The sequence below is a fragment of the Rhincodon typus genome, chromosome 48 (assembly GCF_021869965.1).
Source record: "Rhincodon typus isolate 14 chromosome 48, sRhiTyp1.1, whole genome shotgun sequence".
NCBI lineage: Eukaryota > Metazoa > Chordata > Chondrichthyes > Orectolobiformes > Rhincodontidae > Rhincodon > Rhincodon typus.
In genome coordinates, this window is record NC_063379.1 from 2242092 (window position 1) to 2259841 (window position 17750).

Here is a 17750-nt window from a genome sequence, read left to right on the forward strand (position 1 = left end):
GAGAGAGAGGCAGTGTGGGGGACGGAGGGAGAGAGAGAGAGGCAGTGCGGGGGTTGAGGGAGAGAGAGAGAGGCAGTGTGGGGGTTGAGGGAGGGAGAGGGAGTGTGTGGGCTGGAGGGAGTGAGAGAGGCAGTGTGGGGGTGAAGGGGGAGAGAGAGATAGATAGAGGCTTGTGGGAGCTGGAGGGAGAGAGAGGGAGGCAGTGAGGGAGACAGAAGGGGAGGGAGAGGCAGTGTGAGGGATGGAGGGAGGGAGAGGCAGTGTGTGGGCTGGAGGGAGGGAGAGGCAGTGTGGAGGTGGAGGGAGAGAGAGGCAGTGTGGGGTATGGAGGGAGGGAGAGGCAGTGTGGAGGTGGAGGGAGAGGCAGTGTGGGGTATGGAGTGAGAGAGAGAGAGAGGCAGTATGGGGGTGGAGGGAGAGAGAGAAAGAGATAAAGACATGTGGGGGCTGGAGGGAGAAAGAGGGAGGCAGTGAGGGAGACGGAGGGGGAGGGAGAGGCAGTGTGAGGGATGGAGGGAGGGGGACAGTGTGGGGAACGGAGGGAGAGAGAGAGACAGTGTGAGGGATGGAGGGAGGGAAGCATACAGCCTATATTTATAAAGCCCAAACTCTCAGTATAGCCGGCCAATTCCAATAATCAGTGTGTACATTGTCTGAACCTAGTCCCTCTACCCCTACATACTCTTTAGAATTATACCATTAAAATCAATGTTCCCTCTTCATATTCCTTCTGCCAAAGTGTGTCACCTCACAGTTTTCTGTATTCAATTCCATCTGTCAGTTGTCTGCACATCCTCTTTGTCTATCTGTGTCCTGTTGTCATTGACTGATATATCCTCAGTTTGCCAAATTGGCATCGTCAAATTTTAAAGTGTTTTATATCCATATACACGTTTTTTTTCTCTCCTGGTTTACACCAGACTGAAACAACCATTTACCTTGTCTTACTGTATTTAACCCTTAACCCAATTTTTATCCAAACTGACCACTGGCCCTCTTATTTCCATGAGCTACAATTGTATTAACCAGGCTTTTATGTTGTACTTTGTGAAACACTTTCTTAAAATTCATGTCAACAACATCGTAGGTCATTTCTTCTTTCATTTCAAAGGCTGTTCAGCTTTTCTATCAGGGTAAACAGAGACTTGTGCTCTAAAGTGAGACCAAACAGTTATTTCCGAACTCAATATCAGAATTGAATTTAACAATCAACAGTGTTTGTTACAGTGGCATCCACTACATTTCCCCCAGATAATACCTTCTGAAGGTATTCAATTCACATCCATTTGCAAACATTACCTAAGTGACTTCAAGATTTCTTCCTTTCCATTCGGCTGAGTATTTCTTTAATCAGTTTTAAACTGTTCTCTCCATTTTGCACTCTTTCTGTCTCTCTTTTTCCTGCCATCTTTTTATTCCTTCAGGTGATATGGGTGTCTCTAGCTGTGATAACTGGTAAATGGCAAGACTTTGAGCAGATGTAGTAACTCAAAACTGGGTATCCATCAGTCAAGAGATAGTAGGAACTGCAGATGCTGGAGAATCTGAGATAACAAGGTGTAGAGCTGGATGAACACAGCAGGCCAAGCAGCATCAGAGGAGCAGAAAGGCTGACGTTTCGGGCCTGGACCCTTCTTCAGAAATGGGGGAGGGGATGGGGGTTCTGAAATAAATAGGGAGAGAGGGGGAAGTGGATAGAAGATGGATAGAGGAGAAGATAGGTGGAGAGGAGACAGAGGAGAGAGTTGCAGTGGGAGAGAGATCCACGGAGGTTGTTCTGGAGGGAGGAACCACCTAGAAACCGATATCCATTTCAAGCCCACCGACTCCCACAGCTACCTAGAATACTCCTCCTCCCACCCACCTTCCTGCAAAAATGCCATCCCCTATTCCCAATTCCTTCGCCTCTGCCGCATCTGCTCCCAGGATGAGGCATTCCACTCCCGTACATCTCAGATGTCCTCGTTTTTCAAGGACCGCAATTTCCCCCCCTCAGTGGTCGAGAACGCCCTCGACCGTATCTCCCGCATTTCCTGCAACTCCCCCAACACCCCCTCCCTGCAATAACAACCAAAATAGAATCCCCCTCATCCTCCAGTATCACCCCACCAACCTCCTGATCCAACGCATCATCCTCCGACACTTCCGCCATCTGCAATCTGACCCCACCACCAAAGACATCTTTCCCTCCCCACCCTTATCTGCTTTCCGGAGGGACCACTCTCTCCGTGACTCCCTTGTCCGCTCCACACTCCCCTCCAGCCCCATCACACCCGGCACTTTTCCCTGCACCCGCAGGAAGTGCTACACCTGCCCCTACACCTCCCCCCTCACCCCCATCCCAGGCCCCAAGAAGACTTTCCACATCGAGCAGATGTTCACCTGCACATCTGCTAATGTGGTATACTGCATCCGCTGTACCCATTATGGCCTCCTCTACATTGGGGAAACCAAGCAGAGGCTTGGGGACCACTTTGCAGAACACCTACGCTCGGTTTGCACTAAACAACTGCACCTCCCAGTTGTGAACCATTTCAACTCCCCCTCCCATTCCTCAGACGACATGTCCATCCTGGGCCTCCTCCAGTGCCACAACGATGCCACCCGAAGGTTGCAGGAACAGCAACTCATATTCCGCTTGGGAACCTTGCAGCCCAATGGTATCAATGTGGACTTCACAAGCTTCAAAATCTCCCCTCCCCCTACTGCATCCCAAAACCAGCCCAGCTCGTCCCCGCCTCCCTAACCTGTCCTTCCTCCCACCTATCCCCTCCTTCCACCTCAAGCCCCACCCCCATCTCCTACCTACCAACCTCATCCCGCCCCCTTGACCTGTCCGTCCTCCCTGGACTGACCTATCTCCTTCTTAACTCCCCACCTACATTCACCTTTACTGGCTCCATCCCTGCCTCTTTGACCTGTCTGTCTCCTCTCCACCTATCTTCTCCTGTATCCATCTTCTATCCACTTCCCCCTCTCTCCCTATTTATTTCAGAACCCCCTTCCCCTCCCCCATTTCTGATGAAGGGTCTAGGCCCGAAACGTCAGCCTTCCTGCTCCTCTGATGCTGCTTGGCCTGCTGTGTTCATCCAGCTCTGCACCTTGTTATCCATCAGTCAATGTGGGTCTTCAGTAGCAGTACAATTGTATTCAGCAGCAGTCTGTAACCTCATGGCCTAGCATATCCCCCACGCTATCATTACCAGCAAGCTCGTTCAATGAAAAGGTCATTAGGTCCATAACCAGGCATACCTAAAAATGAAATGTCAGTCTGATGAAGCTACAATGCGGGACTACTTGCATGCCAAACAACATAAGCAGCAGTGGATCTGCAGTCCTGCCACATCTAGTTGTCAATGGTGCTGGACAATTAAATAGGAGGATTCAGGCCCACAAATATCCCCATATTCAATGGTGAGTGGGGCCTGGCACACCAGTGTATAAGACAAAGCATACTTTGAAAGCATTTCAGCCAAAAGTACTCAGTGGCCATTCGATCTTGGTCTACTTCTGAGGTCCCCAGCATCACATATGCCAGTCTTCAGCCAATTCAATTCACTCCCCATGAAATAGTGGCAATTGTACTTAAGACCTGTGCTCCAATACTAGCTGACCCCTTCCCCCAGCCAAGCTATTCCAGTTGTTAACGTACTAACATTTACCAGTCAATTCCTGTTCACAAAAATCACAGCAAATCCAACCTAGCCAATTACTGCCCTGTTGGTCTATTTTCAATTATCAGCAAACAGACGGGAGGGGTTGTTGATCTTGCTGTCAAGTGGCAGTTATTCAACAATAACCTGCTCACTGATGCTCAGGCCCACTCAGCTCTTCGCTTAAAAAAAAACATGGGCAAAAGGTCTGAACTCGCAAGGAAGTGAAGATCATCACATCAAAGCAGCGTTTGACGGAGTATGGTATCAAGGAACCCTAGCAAAATTGAAGGCAATAGGAATCAATGTCAAAATTCTTCACTGGTTGGAGTTATAGCTAGCACAGAGGAAGATGGTTGTGATTGTTGAAGGTCAGTCATCTCAGCACTGGGACATCATTGTTCCTCACTTTCTCAGAGTGCTAGGTCTAACCATCTCTAGCTGCTTCATCCTGGATCCCGTGAGCTTTTACTTCCATAACCAGTCTTCCACGTGGAACCTCATCAAAAGCCATGTTAAAATTAATCAACTGCACATTTCCCATTGACCCTCATCGTTAACTCCTTGGACCATTCAGTGCCAAGTCTGACACAACCTTCCCTTAACGAATCTGTCGCCTTTCTAAATGGAGATTGATCCTTTCCTTATCTGTGGAGAGAGAGAGACAGACAACAGGATCAACATTTTGGGTCCGGTGAACAAGTTCTGATGGAACTGAGACATTAACTGTCTCTTTCTCTGCAGATGCTACCAGACTTGTTAAGTTTCTCTGACAATTTCTCTTTCGGATTTTAAGCTTCTTGTTTGTAAGTCCATGAAACAATGATTACGTATTATTCATTGCGCCTGGCTTACCTGCCTTAGATTTCTTTTCAATGAATCTGTACAACGAGTCTTTCTAGTTCTGACCCAGCGTAGAATTCAGCTCCAATGTGCTCCTTAAGGCACTTCTGGCTAATTAGTTTGAAGACTGTCTCTGCATAAACAAATTAATTCTGTGTTCCGTGCACCTCACTGTTACGATTGAATAGCGGGACAGGGTTGTTCCCAATCTCTACTCTGAGTGATTTTAGAGTTCTGTTCCCATGGAATCTCACAGTGGAAGCTCATCATTCAAGATCTGATCCCACACTGGGTGGGATGCTCTTTGGAGTGTCAGTGCAGACTCAATAGGCCTCTTTCCACACCGTAGGGATTCTGTTATAATTTCTTCCAATTTTCCCTCCACTGGTTAGGGAAATTTTCTGCAATTACTCGGTCTGTTCCTTTCTTCCTTTTTAAGCAGTGGTGCAGTGGTAGATGTAATCGGGTTTTCTGGTACCTCATCTACAGCTGGACAAGTTTGGAAAATGCTGGTTAGAGTCTCCATTATTCCTTGCTCCACTTAACAGCCTGGGCTACATTCCATCTAGACATGGGGATCTATCTACATTTAAGTTGTTAAATCCTGTCCCGTTCTGCCCCCTAGTAAGCCCTGCTCTTTCTTTAGATCTTGCTTTGTCAGTGTTTGTGAAATATCTTTAGCAGGTAAAAGTCAAGAAAAACCCAATTATTTTATGCCCTCTCTACTTTCATCAATGCATTTTAAATGCCTCTTTGTGCTTTGCATTGTCAGTGCTGGAGACAAAGAGAAAGTGCTTGCAAATGGAGTGAAGATGGGGCAACACGGTGGCTCGGTGGTTAGCACTGCTGCCTCACAGCACCAGGGACCTGGGTTCGATCCCACCCTCAGGCGACTGTCTGTGTGGAGTTTGTACATTCTCCCCGTATCTGTGTGGGTTTCCTCCGGGTGCTCTGGTTTCCTCCCACAATCCAAAGATGTGCAGGCTAGGTGGATTGGCCATGCTAAGTTGCCCATAGTGTTCAGGAATGTGTAGCTTAGGTGGGTCAGAGTGGGATGCTCCTAGGGTCAGTGTGGACTTGTTGGGCCAAAGGGCCTGTTTCCACACTAGAGATTCTATGAGCGAGTGACTGAGAGAGAGGGAGAGGAGAGAGAGAGCAAGATGGTGCTAGGGAGGAAGGGGAACAGATAGATATTGCTTTGGGTGGAATGAGGGTTTATGTTCAAGTGATAGTGAAGGTCATGCTTCAGACACACATTGTAAAAGTAGCACCAAGAGATCCTGTGTTTAGGAAGTGGGGGAGCACTGGGTTGAGAAGATACTTAGGATGTAAGAAAGGGATAAACAACTGCTTGGAAATAGGATAGAGACTACTTTGGAGGAAGTGGGAAAGGGTTTTGGATGATGGAATCTGTTGCTGAGGTGGATTTTTCATCCAGTGATGTTAAGAGAATGAGGTGGAAGAGTTGAGGTCTCAGACTGATAAAGGTTGGAGTGTAGATGGGGTGTCTCATTTTGTGTTTTATAGGTGGGGCCTTTGGTGTTAGTCTTCTTCCTCATGATCCTGTGCGTGATGGAATTTCTCATCGCCTCTTTGATTTTGTTCCTTCATTGTACGCTCATTATACATGAATTTCAAGGTAAGATAAAGCTGGAAGGTCAGTGGTCTGGGTTTCCTGATCTTGCATCCTACACAGTCCTCTCAGGCCCTCAGCAGCTTGAGAGCAGGAATAGAATGGGTGGGCTACTGATAATTGTTTCCAGTCTCATCCTTGTTTTTTTACTGGTCTTGTAAAGTCCTCACCGATGTTCCCATTAAAGATGCTGATTTCAGGCTGATCACCCACTTGTGAATGGAATACATTGCTGTTGAATTTGCATGGAACTTGCATGTCAGAGGAACAACGGCAAAAACTTCTCATCAAAGAGGTTTTGGGAACGCTGAAATTTTCAGCCTCTCTGTCTCCATTAGAACATCCACTAAAGTTCAACTTCATTGACAAAGTTTTAAGTGGTTTGAATTTTGTTCAATAATCATTCATGAGAGGTGCCTTGAGATGTTAATTTTTATTTTCATGGGAAATGAGCATCGCTGGCAAGGCCAACGTTTGTTGGCCTTCTCTAATGCCTTGAACTGAGAAGGTTTGGGCAGTGAACAAATTGAACATTTTACAGTGACCTGTGAAAGAAAACAGATTTTCTTCCCTAATTGATATTAATGAACAAATGAGTTTCTGAAAGGAATTCATGGTGCAATTTGAACCTGCCCCCTAAACATTAATTGCACTGCTGGATTACCAATCGAAAAACATCATCACTACACCACTATCTCACTTGGTTTTGAATGGTCAGCAGCATCCTGTAGTTCACAGGATAATCTCTGAACTGTGGATGTGAGGAGCTGCTTGACAACAAGGGCAGCTCAGAAAGGGAGTGGGCTTGCAGGAGGTCACATCCAAACTCTATTGAGGTGTATTTATTAAATAACACTAAACTATCTTCCATTTAATCCTTTTAGTGGCAAGTTCCCATAGACAATCTGCAGTTCGCCGTTGAAGTTGACCCTCCAATTGCTTGAAGAGCTAGGATCTCCAGAGGGACATGGATTCAATTAAGATAATTGTCACTGCACCATGTTCAAGGCCCTGTGAATGGATGGTGAAATTACTGAGGGAATGAAGAGAGACCAGTGTCCTACTGCAGTTGGGATATTTACCATACAAACATTGTACCATGACCACCTTTTCTAAGTTTCCAATGGCAATGGGAAAGAATATATCCTTTTAAACCGAAAAGGAGACAGCAATGTGACACTGGATTTATGAACTATCGTTTAAGTAGGAAGGGAAGCTTCTTAATATATGTAACCTAAACAATGTTGATTTTATTGTAATTAAAAAATGTTATCCACAAAGAGGAAAGCATTATTAATTTTTTTTCAAAATCACTCTCCATTTATGAGAGCTCAGCCATGGCCATTTTGAATGACCTCCTCCTATTTCTTACGCTCTGGTAATTGGTCAGACTCACAGCTTTAATGATCTACAGTACTGAATCATCTCTAGTCGCAGTCAGTTTCTAAATGTATGACTGTTTATTTTATGTCAGCATTATGTAATTAACATTGGTAATTATTACCATAGAATACATATGAAGGGTTGAGGGGGTATGGATTAGCTTGACATTCCCAGGATCCAATAAACGGAAGACAATTCTTAAACATATTTTTTGGTATGAAGCTAATTTCCCAGATTACCTGGGATTGTTAGAGTCTCAATAACAGTTGTACCACTGCAGATTGATGTTTATCGCCTGTCAATACACAGGGCATTCTTGTTTTGAAAGAATGAACTGTTTGTCAGTAGTGCTGTACAGATCCCTGCCCTGCCAGCCTGTTGCAGGAATTACAAATGATTATCTGTGGTACAAGCATAAAATGTCCATAGGCCAATGATTGTCTCTCTGCCACTTGCATCCCTCCCTCTCCTCAGAACCTTTCAGGTTTTGGCAGCCAAAAATTCTAATTCCTCATATTGGAGCAATATGTTCAGACCACATGAAGCCTAAAGTGAAATGAACCATTTCCACTGATGCTTAGGATCATAAACCTTTAGTGAAGACCATCCTTGTGCCTCCTTTATGAGAGATGCTAGTACAGAGATACTTGGGACTCTCCACTCCTTTCATTACCCAGTGTCAGCAACAAGCATCCCATGCTCAAGGTGCTCCCCATAACTGACCTACCCTTAGCCAAGCACCATCTCAATTTTACTCCCATTCCCACATTTACTCTCCTCCAATGGAACAACATCAACAATTGGTGCTGAATTAGGAGCAGTTTGATGTTCTCATGGGTACAAGGAACTCCTGGTTCATTTTTACGATTCCACCCTTTGGGGCTAGATCTGACCCTTCAGATGGAGAGTGAAAACCTGGGAGGGAAGGGAGGGAAAGTACTTGCTCCAAAGATAGATCTGAATGAAAACGAGCAGGAAACAGCTTTCAATGGCAAGAAATGGGAACCCGAACTGAAGGTGTGATGGAGTGGAACACTTCTTATTTGACATGATTCTCTTTACCTTCTAGGGTTGAAAGACGAGTTTTCTGATGGGCTATGCTTTCTGAGTGCTGCAAGTACTCAGCCTGTATCTCCAGTTCATTTAACAATCTCTGCTCAAACATGCCACTAATTCCTACTAGCTCTGATGCAAGAGGTTCAGGGCTGCTGTAATTATATTGCCAGTATGACGATCTTCCAAAGAAACCTTACACGGTTGTCCAGAGCCAGATCAAATCACTAATGTACTGGTGTTTAGTTTTGCATCAGGTTCCTTCTGTCTGCTTTTCTCCATTAAGCACAACAGTTGTACAGCTCTTCCAAGTCTCAGCTCTGTAGAACTCTCCCTCTGTAAAAGAATTGAAGACATAAATGGTTTACATAAATTTCCTGCCGTTTATGATCTTTGTGTCCTTCCTCTCTGCTGATGACTGCTGAATGCTAATGATTGGAATCATTCTCTGAAATCACTATTTATACTTAAATCTTCACACAGCCCACTACAGGAGACAGTAACATCTGCAACCTCACAACCAAGAGATTCAACACAGATCGTAGCAAGTGTTGGAGCCTTAGTGAAGTGCCTTGTACACCAAGGTGATCTGGAGTGCAAAGAAGAAAGCAACTTTTGATGTCCAGAATAATTCTGTTGCATATCAGAAATGAGAGAGAGGAGTGGGCTCAGAGTCTGGGGGAGGTGCAGCTGCTGCAAGCTGGATTGGAAAGTCAGGTTTTGAGGAGAGAGACAGAAGCTGACTGTTTCGGGACACTCGGGACATTGGAAGGTTAAGATTCCGAGCTTAAGTTGGGTTGAATGGGGTACTTTATAGAATAGATGACAGCAACAGATTTGGTACAAGGGGTGGAAACAGGGGCAAGCTAAGACCCAAGATCTGTTAAGTCTGTCGAAGGTTAATGCTGCCTGTCACTGCTAGAATGCTCCTACATGAAGGTAACTCGCTAAAAGTAATAAAAGCAGGTTACAACTGAAGACCAAGGTAAGTTGAATACAGTAAAATCCTCATCCATGGTAACTGTTTTGACCCTAAGCGCCAAGTAAATCCAGAGGTCAAACTGAGAAATTCTGGAGGCTCAATACGTATTGAGGGATAGAGTTGTAAGTTTATAACGGAACATTTCATCAACACAACATCAAGCCCTGAGCAGCTTCTTGGCCACTATTCCGTCTCCAAGTGCAACAGCACTGAAGAGGCCTATATGCAATTATTTGGACAAATTAACATTTCGAAAAACAATTGTAAATGGGTGTGATATGACTGTGATTATAGAGACATGGCTACAGGGTGACCAGAGCTGGGAACTGAAAACCCAAGAGTATGCAAAGAAAGGTAAAAGGAAAGTGGGCAAGTATTGTAAATAAAGGATGAAATCAGTACAATAGTTCTCTTCCTGATGCTAGAATTGCATGTGAAGCAATCTATTTCCGTGAATTTGCCTCTGCCAAGGGTGTGTTTATGGGATATTACTATATTGGAACAATTACTGTTTAGTAGTTAAATATTCTATTACTCTGTTAAGTTTTCCAATAGAGTTGTTATCTCAATTTCTTCTTTCTTTTGTTGCCTTTTAACTACAGTCTATGAATAAAGTGTGTTTTGCTTCAAGCCTCGTAGTTTGATCAACTGATTTGCATCTGGAATGCAACGCCTGGCACTTGCCTTTAAAATAAGAAAAAGTTTGGGTTTAGGCTATCTTCTTGACATGTTTTGAGGGGGTCTTGTCTGGTTCATAACAAATTGGGAGGGGTCTTGGCAGGAACAAAATCTCTAATTCTAGGTGTGCTTTAGGAATTTTGGACTCAAAGGCAATTAGTGGTGAGTGTTGGTGTCCTCTTTATCGGTATTGAATTCAGTTGGTTTAAACAGGGTGTGCCTTGTGTAGTAATGACTCTTTCAGTCACTAAGAGTTTTCTGGGGGTGGAACAAGTCACTTTGGGAGTTTTATAGAAAGTGAGAAAGGCAAAGCTTTTGGAATTGGCAAACAAGCTGGAGTTGGGGTTGCCTGTGGCTGTGAGGAAAGGGGAAGTAATTGTGGCAATTGTCAGGAATGCAATCGGAATCTTTAGAAATGGCTAAAACTCAACTGCAAATGTTGCACCTTAAGATAAAAAGGAAATGAAACAGTTTGAATTACGATTAAAAGCAGAGCAAAAAGAAAAGGGAAGAAAAGCCTTAGCAGGTTAAAGAGAGAGAAGAAAGGGGGAAAGAGAGAGTTTTGAACTAAAGAGGTTGGAACTGAAAACTCAAAGTCAACTTAAAATGGCAGAGGTAGAGGTGAAAGTTAGGAGTAGCGATGAGGACAGTGACAGAGAGCAATCCCATCGTAGTCAAAGGCCTGGTGGGGATCTGTTCCAGTATGTCTAAGCATTGCCTAAGTTTGACAAAAAGGATGTAGAAGCCTTTTTCATTTCATTTGAGAAAGTGGCTAAACAAATGAAGTGGCCTTTGACCACGTGGGTATTGTTGATCCAAACAAAGTTGGTAGGTAGAGTTAGTGAGGTATTTGCATCACCATCAGAGGAGGTATCTGGGCAGTATGAAGTAGTGAGAAAAAGCCATTTTATTTGCATATGAACTTGTACCAGAAGCCTACAGACAATGTTTCAGGAATCTAAGGAGGGAACCTAGTTAAACATACTCAGAGTTTGAAAGGATCAAAGTAATTTTGATAGGTGGATAAGGGCATTGAAAATAGATCAAACATAAGAGGCTGTTAGATGATTATTTTGGAGGAGTTTATAAATGCACTCCCTGAAGTAGTGAGAATTCATGTGGAAGAGCAGAGATTTAAGACTGCAAGATTAACAGCAGAAATGGCAGATGATTATGAGTTGGTTCATAAATCAAAGTTTGGTTTCTGACAACTTCAATTTGTGAGGGGTAGAAATTGGGGAAAATAAAAATCCTCAGGTGGTAAGGGTAAAGGAAATCTCATTGAATTTAATAAAGATAGCTTACCACAGGACAAAAAGGAACCCATGAGTAGGAAGAAGAAATATATTGGCTCAGGGGTCTTCACCGTGATAGAGTAGGTCACATGAAATCGCAGTGTTGGTGGTGTAGTAACAGCACTGGGAAAATAGGATAAGCAGTGAGTTTTGTTGAAGTGGTAAAGAAAAGCACATTGGAAGCTAAAAAGCTACAAAACAATGTATAACTTGGTCAGGGATTGGTTGAGAAGAAAGTGCCAGATATCTTTAAAGAACTTACTTATGTGTGTAAGGTTTACTCGTGTATGCTAGCAGTAGGTAAAGAAATTAAAATTTTAAGAGATATGGCAGCAAATCAGCCTTTGATGGTGAGAGATTAGAAGAAATGTAATTCAGAAGGAGTATTGCCAGAAAAGATGGTAATGTGGAATTCATGGTGAGAAGAGCAGTATTCCATTATATAAAGTGAGGTTGGAGAGTCTGGTGAAAACAAGTGAAGTGGTGGTAGGAGTAATGGAGAAATTCTTGGTTCTGGAAATACAGTTTATCCTTGGTAATGATATAGCTGGATTACAGATGGGAGCAATGACTATAGTGGTGGAAAAGCCAGTGGAAAAATCAGACAACTGAAATGTTATAGAGTCATAGGATTCTACAGCATGGAAACAGACCCTTTGGTCCAACTCGTCCATGCCGATATCCTAAATTAATCTAGTACCTTTTGCCAGCATTCAGCCCACATACCTCTAACCCTTCCTGTTCATGTACCCACCCAGATGCCTTTTAAATGCTGTAATAGTACCAGCCTCCACCATTTCCCATGGCGGCTCATTCCATACATGCATGAAAAAGTTGCCCGTTATGTCCCTTTTAAATCTTTCCCCTCTCACCTTAAACCTATACCCTCTAGTTTTAGATTCCCCTATCCTGGGGAAAAGATCTTGGCTACTCACCCTATCCATGCCCCTCATGATTTATACGCCTCTGTAAGGTCACCCATCAGCCTCTGACGCTCAGTGGAAAAGGTTACTCCTTGATATGTTTTGAGGGGATTTGGTCTGGTCCATAACAACTCATAACATCAATAGTAGGCAAAATTCTACAGTGTATTATAAAGGATGCAATAACCAGACACTTAGAAAATATAATTGGAGCTAGACAAAGTCGGCAAGGACTTATGAAAGGAAATTATGTGTAACAAACTTACTAAAGATTTTGAGGACATATCTATTTGAATAGATAAGGCAGTACCAGTGGATATGGTATATTTAGATTTTCAGAAAGCTTTTTGTAAAAGTCTCAAATAAGTGGTTAGCATGCAAGTTTAAAATATACAGGACTGGGGATCATATACTGGTATGGATTAAGAATTGATTAGCAGACAGAAAACAGAGAATAGGAATAAATAAGTCATACGTTAAGGGCAAAAGAGTAACTAGAGAGAGAATGTTGTGCCATTATTTATGAAAGGCTGCAAGGAAAAGTCAAGAAACTATAGACTGGTGAGCCAAATGTCACTGGTGGCTAAGTTGTTGGAGGGGATTCTGAGAGAAGGAATCTGCATGCATTTGGAAAAGCAAGGACTGATTAGGGATAGTCAGCATGGCTTTGTGCATGGGAAACTGTGTCTCACAAGATTGATTGAATTTTTGAAGAGATGACCGAGAACATAGATAAAGGCCGATCAATAAATGTTGTCTACATGGACTTTAGCAAGACCTTTGACAAGGTTCTACTTGGTAGACTGATCAGTAAGGTTAGATCCCAAGGGATACAGGGAGAGCTAGCCAACTGGATACAAAATAGGCTTGACAGTAGCAGACAGAGGGTAGTGGTAGAGGGTTGTTGTTCAGACTGGAGACCTCTGACCAGTGGTGTGTCAAAAGGATCAGTGCTGGGTCCACTGTGGTTTTTCATTTATGTAAACGATTTGGATGACAACGGAGGAGGCAATGGTTGGTAGGTTTGCGGATGACACCAAATTTGGTGGTACTGTGGACAGTGAAGAAGGTTATCTAAGAGTACAATGGAATCTCAATCCAGTGGGCTGAGGAATTGCAGTTGGAGTTTATTTCAGATAAATGCGCGGTGTTACATTTTAATAAGACAAACCATGCGGTAATGGTAATGGTAGGGCTCTGGGGAGCGTTGTTGAATGGAAGGACCTACAGTGCAGGTACATAATTCCTTGAAAGTGGGAGATAGGGTGGAGAAGAGGGTGTTTGGTACACTTGCCCTCATTGGTCAGAGCATAGAGTACAGGAATTGGGATGTTATGTTATGGCTGTACAAGGCATTGGTAAGGCCGCATTTGGAATACTGCATACAATTCTGGTTGCCCTGCTATAGGAAGGATGTTATTAATCTGGAAAGGTGCAAACAAGATTTACAAGAATGTAACAGAGGCTGAAGGGTTTGAGTTATAAGGAGAGGCTAGATAGGCTGGGACCTTTTTCCTTAGAGCATAGGAGGCTGAGGGTGACCTCATAAAAGTTTCTAAAATCACAAGGGGCATAGATAAGGTAAATAGCCAAGGTCTTTTCCCAGGGTAGGGGAGTCCAAAACCAGAGAGCACAGGTTTAAGGTCAGAGGGGAAAGATTTAAAAGGAACTTAAGGGGCAACTTTTTAAACAGAGGATGATGTGCATATGGAATGAACTGCCAGAGGAAATGATAGAGGTGAGTACGATTACAACATTTAAAAGACTTTTGGACAGGTACATGAATAGGAAATGTTTAGATGGATATGGACCAAATGCAGGCAAATAGGTCAAATTCAATTTAGGCAACCTGGTTGGCATGGATGAGTTGAGTCAAACGACCTATTCTTGTGCTCTGAGACTCTATTTTTGCAGGTACGACTACGAGGGTACCACAGGGATCGGTGCTTGTGGATCACTCCATATTAACGCTTTAGATGAGGGAATCCAATATAATTTTCCAAGATTGCTGATGACATGAGGAATTAATGGTGGTGAAGAGGACATAAAGAGGTTTCAAGATGATTTAGATAGTTAAGGGAGTAGACATATACAAGGCACATGTAGTACAAAGTGAACAAATGTGAGGTAATCCATTTCAGTAGGGAAAACAGAATAAAGCATTATTTAAATGGTGATAGATTGGGAAATGTTGATGTACAAAGAGACCTGGGTGTCTGCACCTGTCACTGAAAACAAGCATGCCAGTGCAGCAAGCAGTTAGGAAGTCAAATGCTCATTTTTGCCTTTATTGCAAGACAATTTGAGTACAAGAGCAGGCTACTACTGTACCTATACAGTACAGCTGAAGTGAAGCCACACTTGCAATAGATTGTCTAGACTAGGCTCATATGTACTGGTGGTTAGGAAAATGAAAGGAAACAACATTTAAATATATGAAATACTGACAGGACTAGATACAGAGATGATGTTCCCTGGCTGAAGAGCTTTTGAGAAAATGATCATGACATGGGGTAGGCCATTTAAGACTGAAATGAGGAGAAATTTCTTCAGTCAGAGGGTAGTGAACATTTGGAATTCTCTCCTGAAGAAGGCTGCGGAAATCAATCTACTGAATATACTTAAGAAAGAAATTGGTACCTTTACAGCGAGGCATCAAGAGCTATTTGGGGAAAGCAGAAGAATGTCGTTGATAAGGAGGATCAGTAAACACAATACTGAATGTTGAAGACAGTTTGATATGCTAAAAAGCCTACTCTTGCTCCTGTTATCTGCTTTGATACACATGCACATGCTGGCTGTTTCGAAGTTCTCGGATTAGATGCACTTTTCCAGCTCTTTAATTAACCATCTTCAAAATAGTGTCAGTTTCCCCTGATGATGTCAGAACTGTTATGATTTAAACATCTCTTTGCAACCTCAATCCGTACTATGAAGAGAACAATCTTTCCAATCCTCCGGCATTTAACCAAAATTCCTTATCCGTCATATCAGCCTAGTCAATCTACACTACATAGCTATAGCATTCTTCCTAAGGTGTGACGCACTTCTGCAATTCTTACCATCGACTGGAGCGTAAGAGCTTGATATGAAGATAACAAATTAAACAAGATATGACGAACTCCACCACAGAGAAGATCATGAGGAATATTGCATTGATCATTGGTGCTGCCTGCATGGGAGAAACAGGAGTAACTTCTCAGCTTCTAATCGTGATAATAAAATGTCAGATTTTTCTTTAAGTGTGCTGAATTATGATCTTCAATACTTGCATCCACAGGAACCAACACAAGCCAATAAAGACTTGTGGATGCTGTAAATCAGGATACTTTGATCCACACAAAATAAATCATTAAGCAAATATGAACAAGGTTGTAGACTTGCTCGCTGAGCCGGTGTGTTTGATCGCAGATGTTTCATCACCCTGCTAGGTAACATTGTCAATGCGCCTCCGGTAAAGCGTTCAGGAAGTAATGCCAACCACTTCAGCAAACTGAGGCATATAAATAACAAGCGGGACAGAACACCAATGCTTCACCAGAGGCACACTGACAATGTTACTTAGCAGGGTGACAAAACGTCTGCGACCGAACACAACTGCTCGGCGAGCAAGTCTACAACCTCATCCACAACCACAGCTACAAATCTTCTCAAAAACTTCAAATGTGAACAACTTTATCAGTTCCACAATGATACATGTTAGTTTAGTTTCTGGTTCAGAAAGTGATGATAACAATTATCTGTAAATGCAGATCCTGAGACAACAAGTATCATCATTCTTAGTCTATAACTACAAACCAATATAGTAAGTCATAATCACTGTTCATCAAGAACCACGCGCTGACACAGCAAGTGATCATCACCCTTAGTCTATAACCACACATTGATACAATAAGTCATAACCATTGTTAGTTTATAAACACACATGACATAGCAAGTGATCATTACTGTTACTCTATTAAATGGTCACTGACACAGCAAGAGACCATCACTGTTAGTCTATAAACACACTTTGTCAGAGCAAGTCATCATCACTGCTTGTCCATTAGCAGACAGTGACACAGCAAGTGATCACAACCATGAAACCATGTACAAACAGTGACACAGCAATTAATCATCGTTAGTCTTTAAACACGCTGACAAGCATGTGATCTTCACGGTTAGTCCAGATAAAGACATGCCGACACAACAAGTGATCATAATATTAGTCTGTGAACACAAGTGGCATTGCAATGATCATCGCTCCTGGTTTATAAACACACACTGACACAGCTAGTGATTATCATTATTAATCGATAAACACACACTGATACTGCAAGTGACCTTCATGGTTAGTCTAAAGGCACGCTGATACAGCAAGTGATAACAGATGTTTGATTATTATCGCACACTGACACAGCAAGCGATCATCGCTGTTAGTCGATAGACTCATATAAGTGATCTTCATTATTAGTCTAGAAACACACATGGACACGTAACACTACTATGCCTTTAAGAGAGATGAATTCTGTGCTGTTTCTCTTCCAGAGGGGATTGCCACAGTGGTACTGGAATGTCTGCTGCAAACAGGCAGTTGGTAAACAGCTTGTGAATTTTCCCTGGGTGTTCTTTTTTGAGCCCTCTGGAAAAATTTCCAACAGGTCTCTATAGTCTCATCTACTTGCAAGAGTACAACACCAATACCCAATTATTACTCTACAATATATTTTGTATATCACATCACAAGTCATCATCACTGTTATCATTTTAACACACAGTGCCACAGCAAGTGATCATCACTATTGGTCTATAAGCACACAATGACACAGCAAGTGATCATCTGTCATCTATAAACATACACTGACACAGCAAGTGATTATCCCTGTTGATCTATGAACACACACTGACACAGCAAGTGGTCATCACCGTTGGTCTATAAACACACATTGACACAGCAAGTGACTAACCACGGTTAATCTATAAACACACACTGACACAGCAAGTGACTAACCACTGTTAATCTATAAACACACACTGACACAGCAAGTGACTAACCACTGTTAATCTATAAACACACACTGACACAGCAAGTGATCATCACTTGTCAGTTGATAAACACACACTGACACAGCAAGTGATTATCACTGTCGGTCTATAAACACACATTGAGGACACAGCAAGTGATTATCACTGTTGATCTACGAACACAGTGACACAGCAAGTGATTATCACGGTCGGTCTATAAACAGACAATGACACAGCAAGTGATCATCACCGTTGGTCTATAAACACACACTGACAGAGCAAGTGATCATCACTGTCAGTCTG

The 17750-nt window shown here is 42.9% G+C and overlaps 2 protein-coding genes across 5 annotated transcripts in view; one reads left to right on the forward strand and one right to left on the reverse strand.

Annotated features, from left to right (window-relative positions):
* Positions 1-7369, forward strand: part of LOC125488002 (membrane-spanning 4-domains subfamily A member 12-like) — a 31639-nt gene extending 24270 nt beyond the window's left edge. Inside the window, exons 8-9 of the mRNA XM_048620747.1 lie at positions 6024-6135; positions 7014-7369. Of these exons, the coding sequence (XP_048476704.1) occupies positions 6024-6135; positions 7014-7051 (150 nt within the window). The 3' untranslated portion in view covers positions 7052-7369. The remainder of the gene's footprint in view (positions 1-6023; positions 6136-7013) is intronic.
* A 235-nt stretch (positions 7370-7604) lies between these two features.
* LOC125488057 (membrane-spanning 4-domains subfamily A member 18-like) overlaps positions 7605-17750 on the reverse strand; it is a 48588-nt gene continuing 38442 nt past the window's right edge. For 3 of the 4 annotated variants that reach the window (XM_048620858.1, XM_048620857.1, XM_048620860.1), the window contains one exon: positions 7605-8901. In XM_048620858.1, coding sequence (XP_048476815.1) covers positions 8785-8901 — 117 coding nt within the window. In that variant the 3' untranslated portion in view covers positions 7605-8784. Of the gene's footprint in view, positions 8902-15505; positions 15616-17750 lie in introns of all 4 variants that reach the window. The other variant, XM_048620859.1, reaches the window with a different exon arrangement.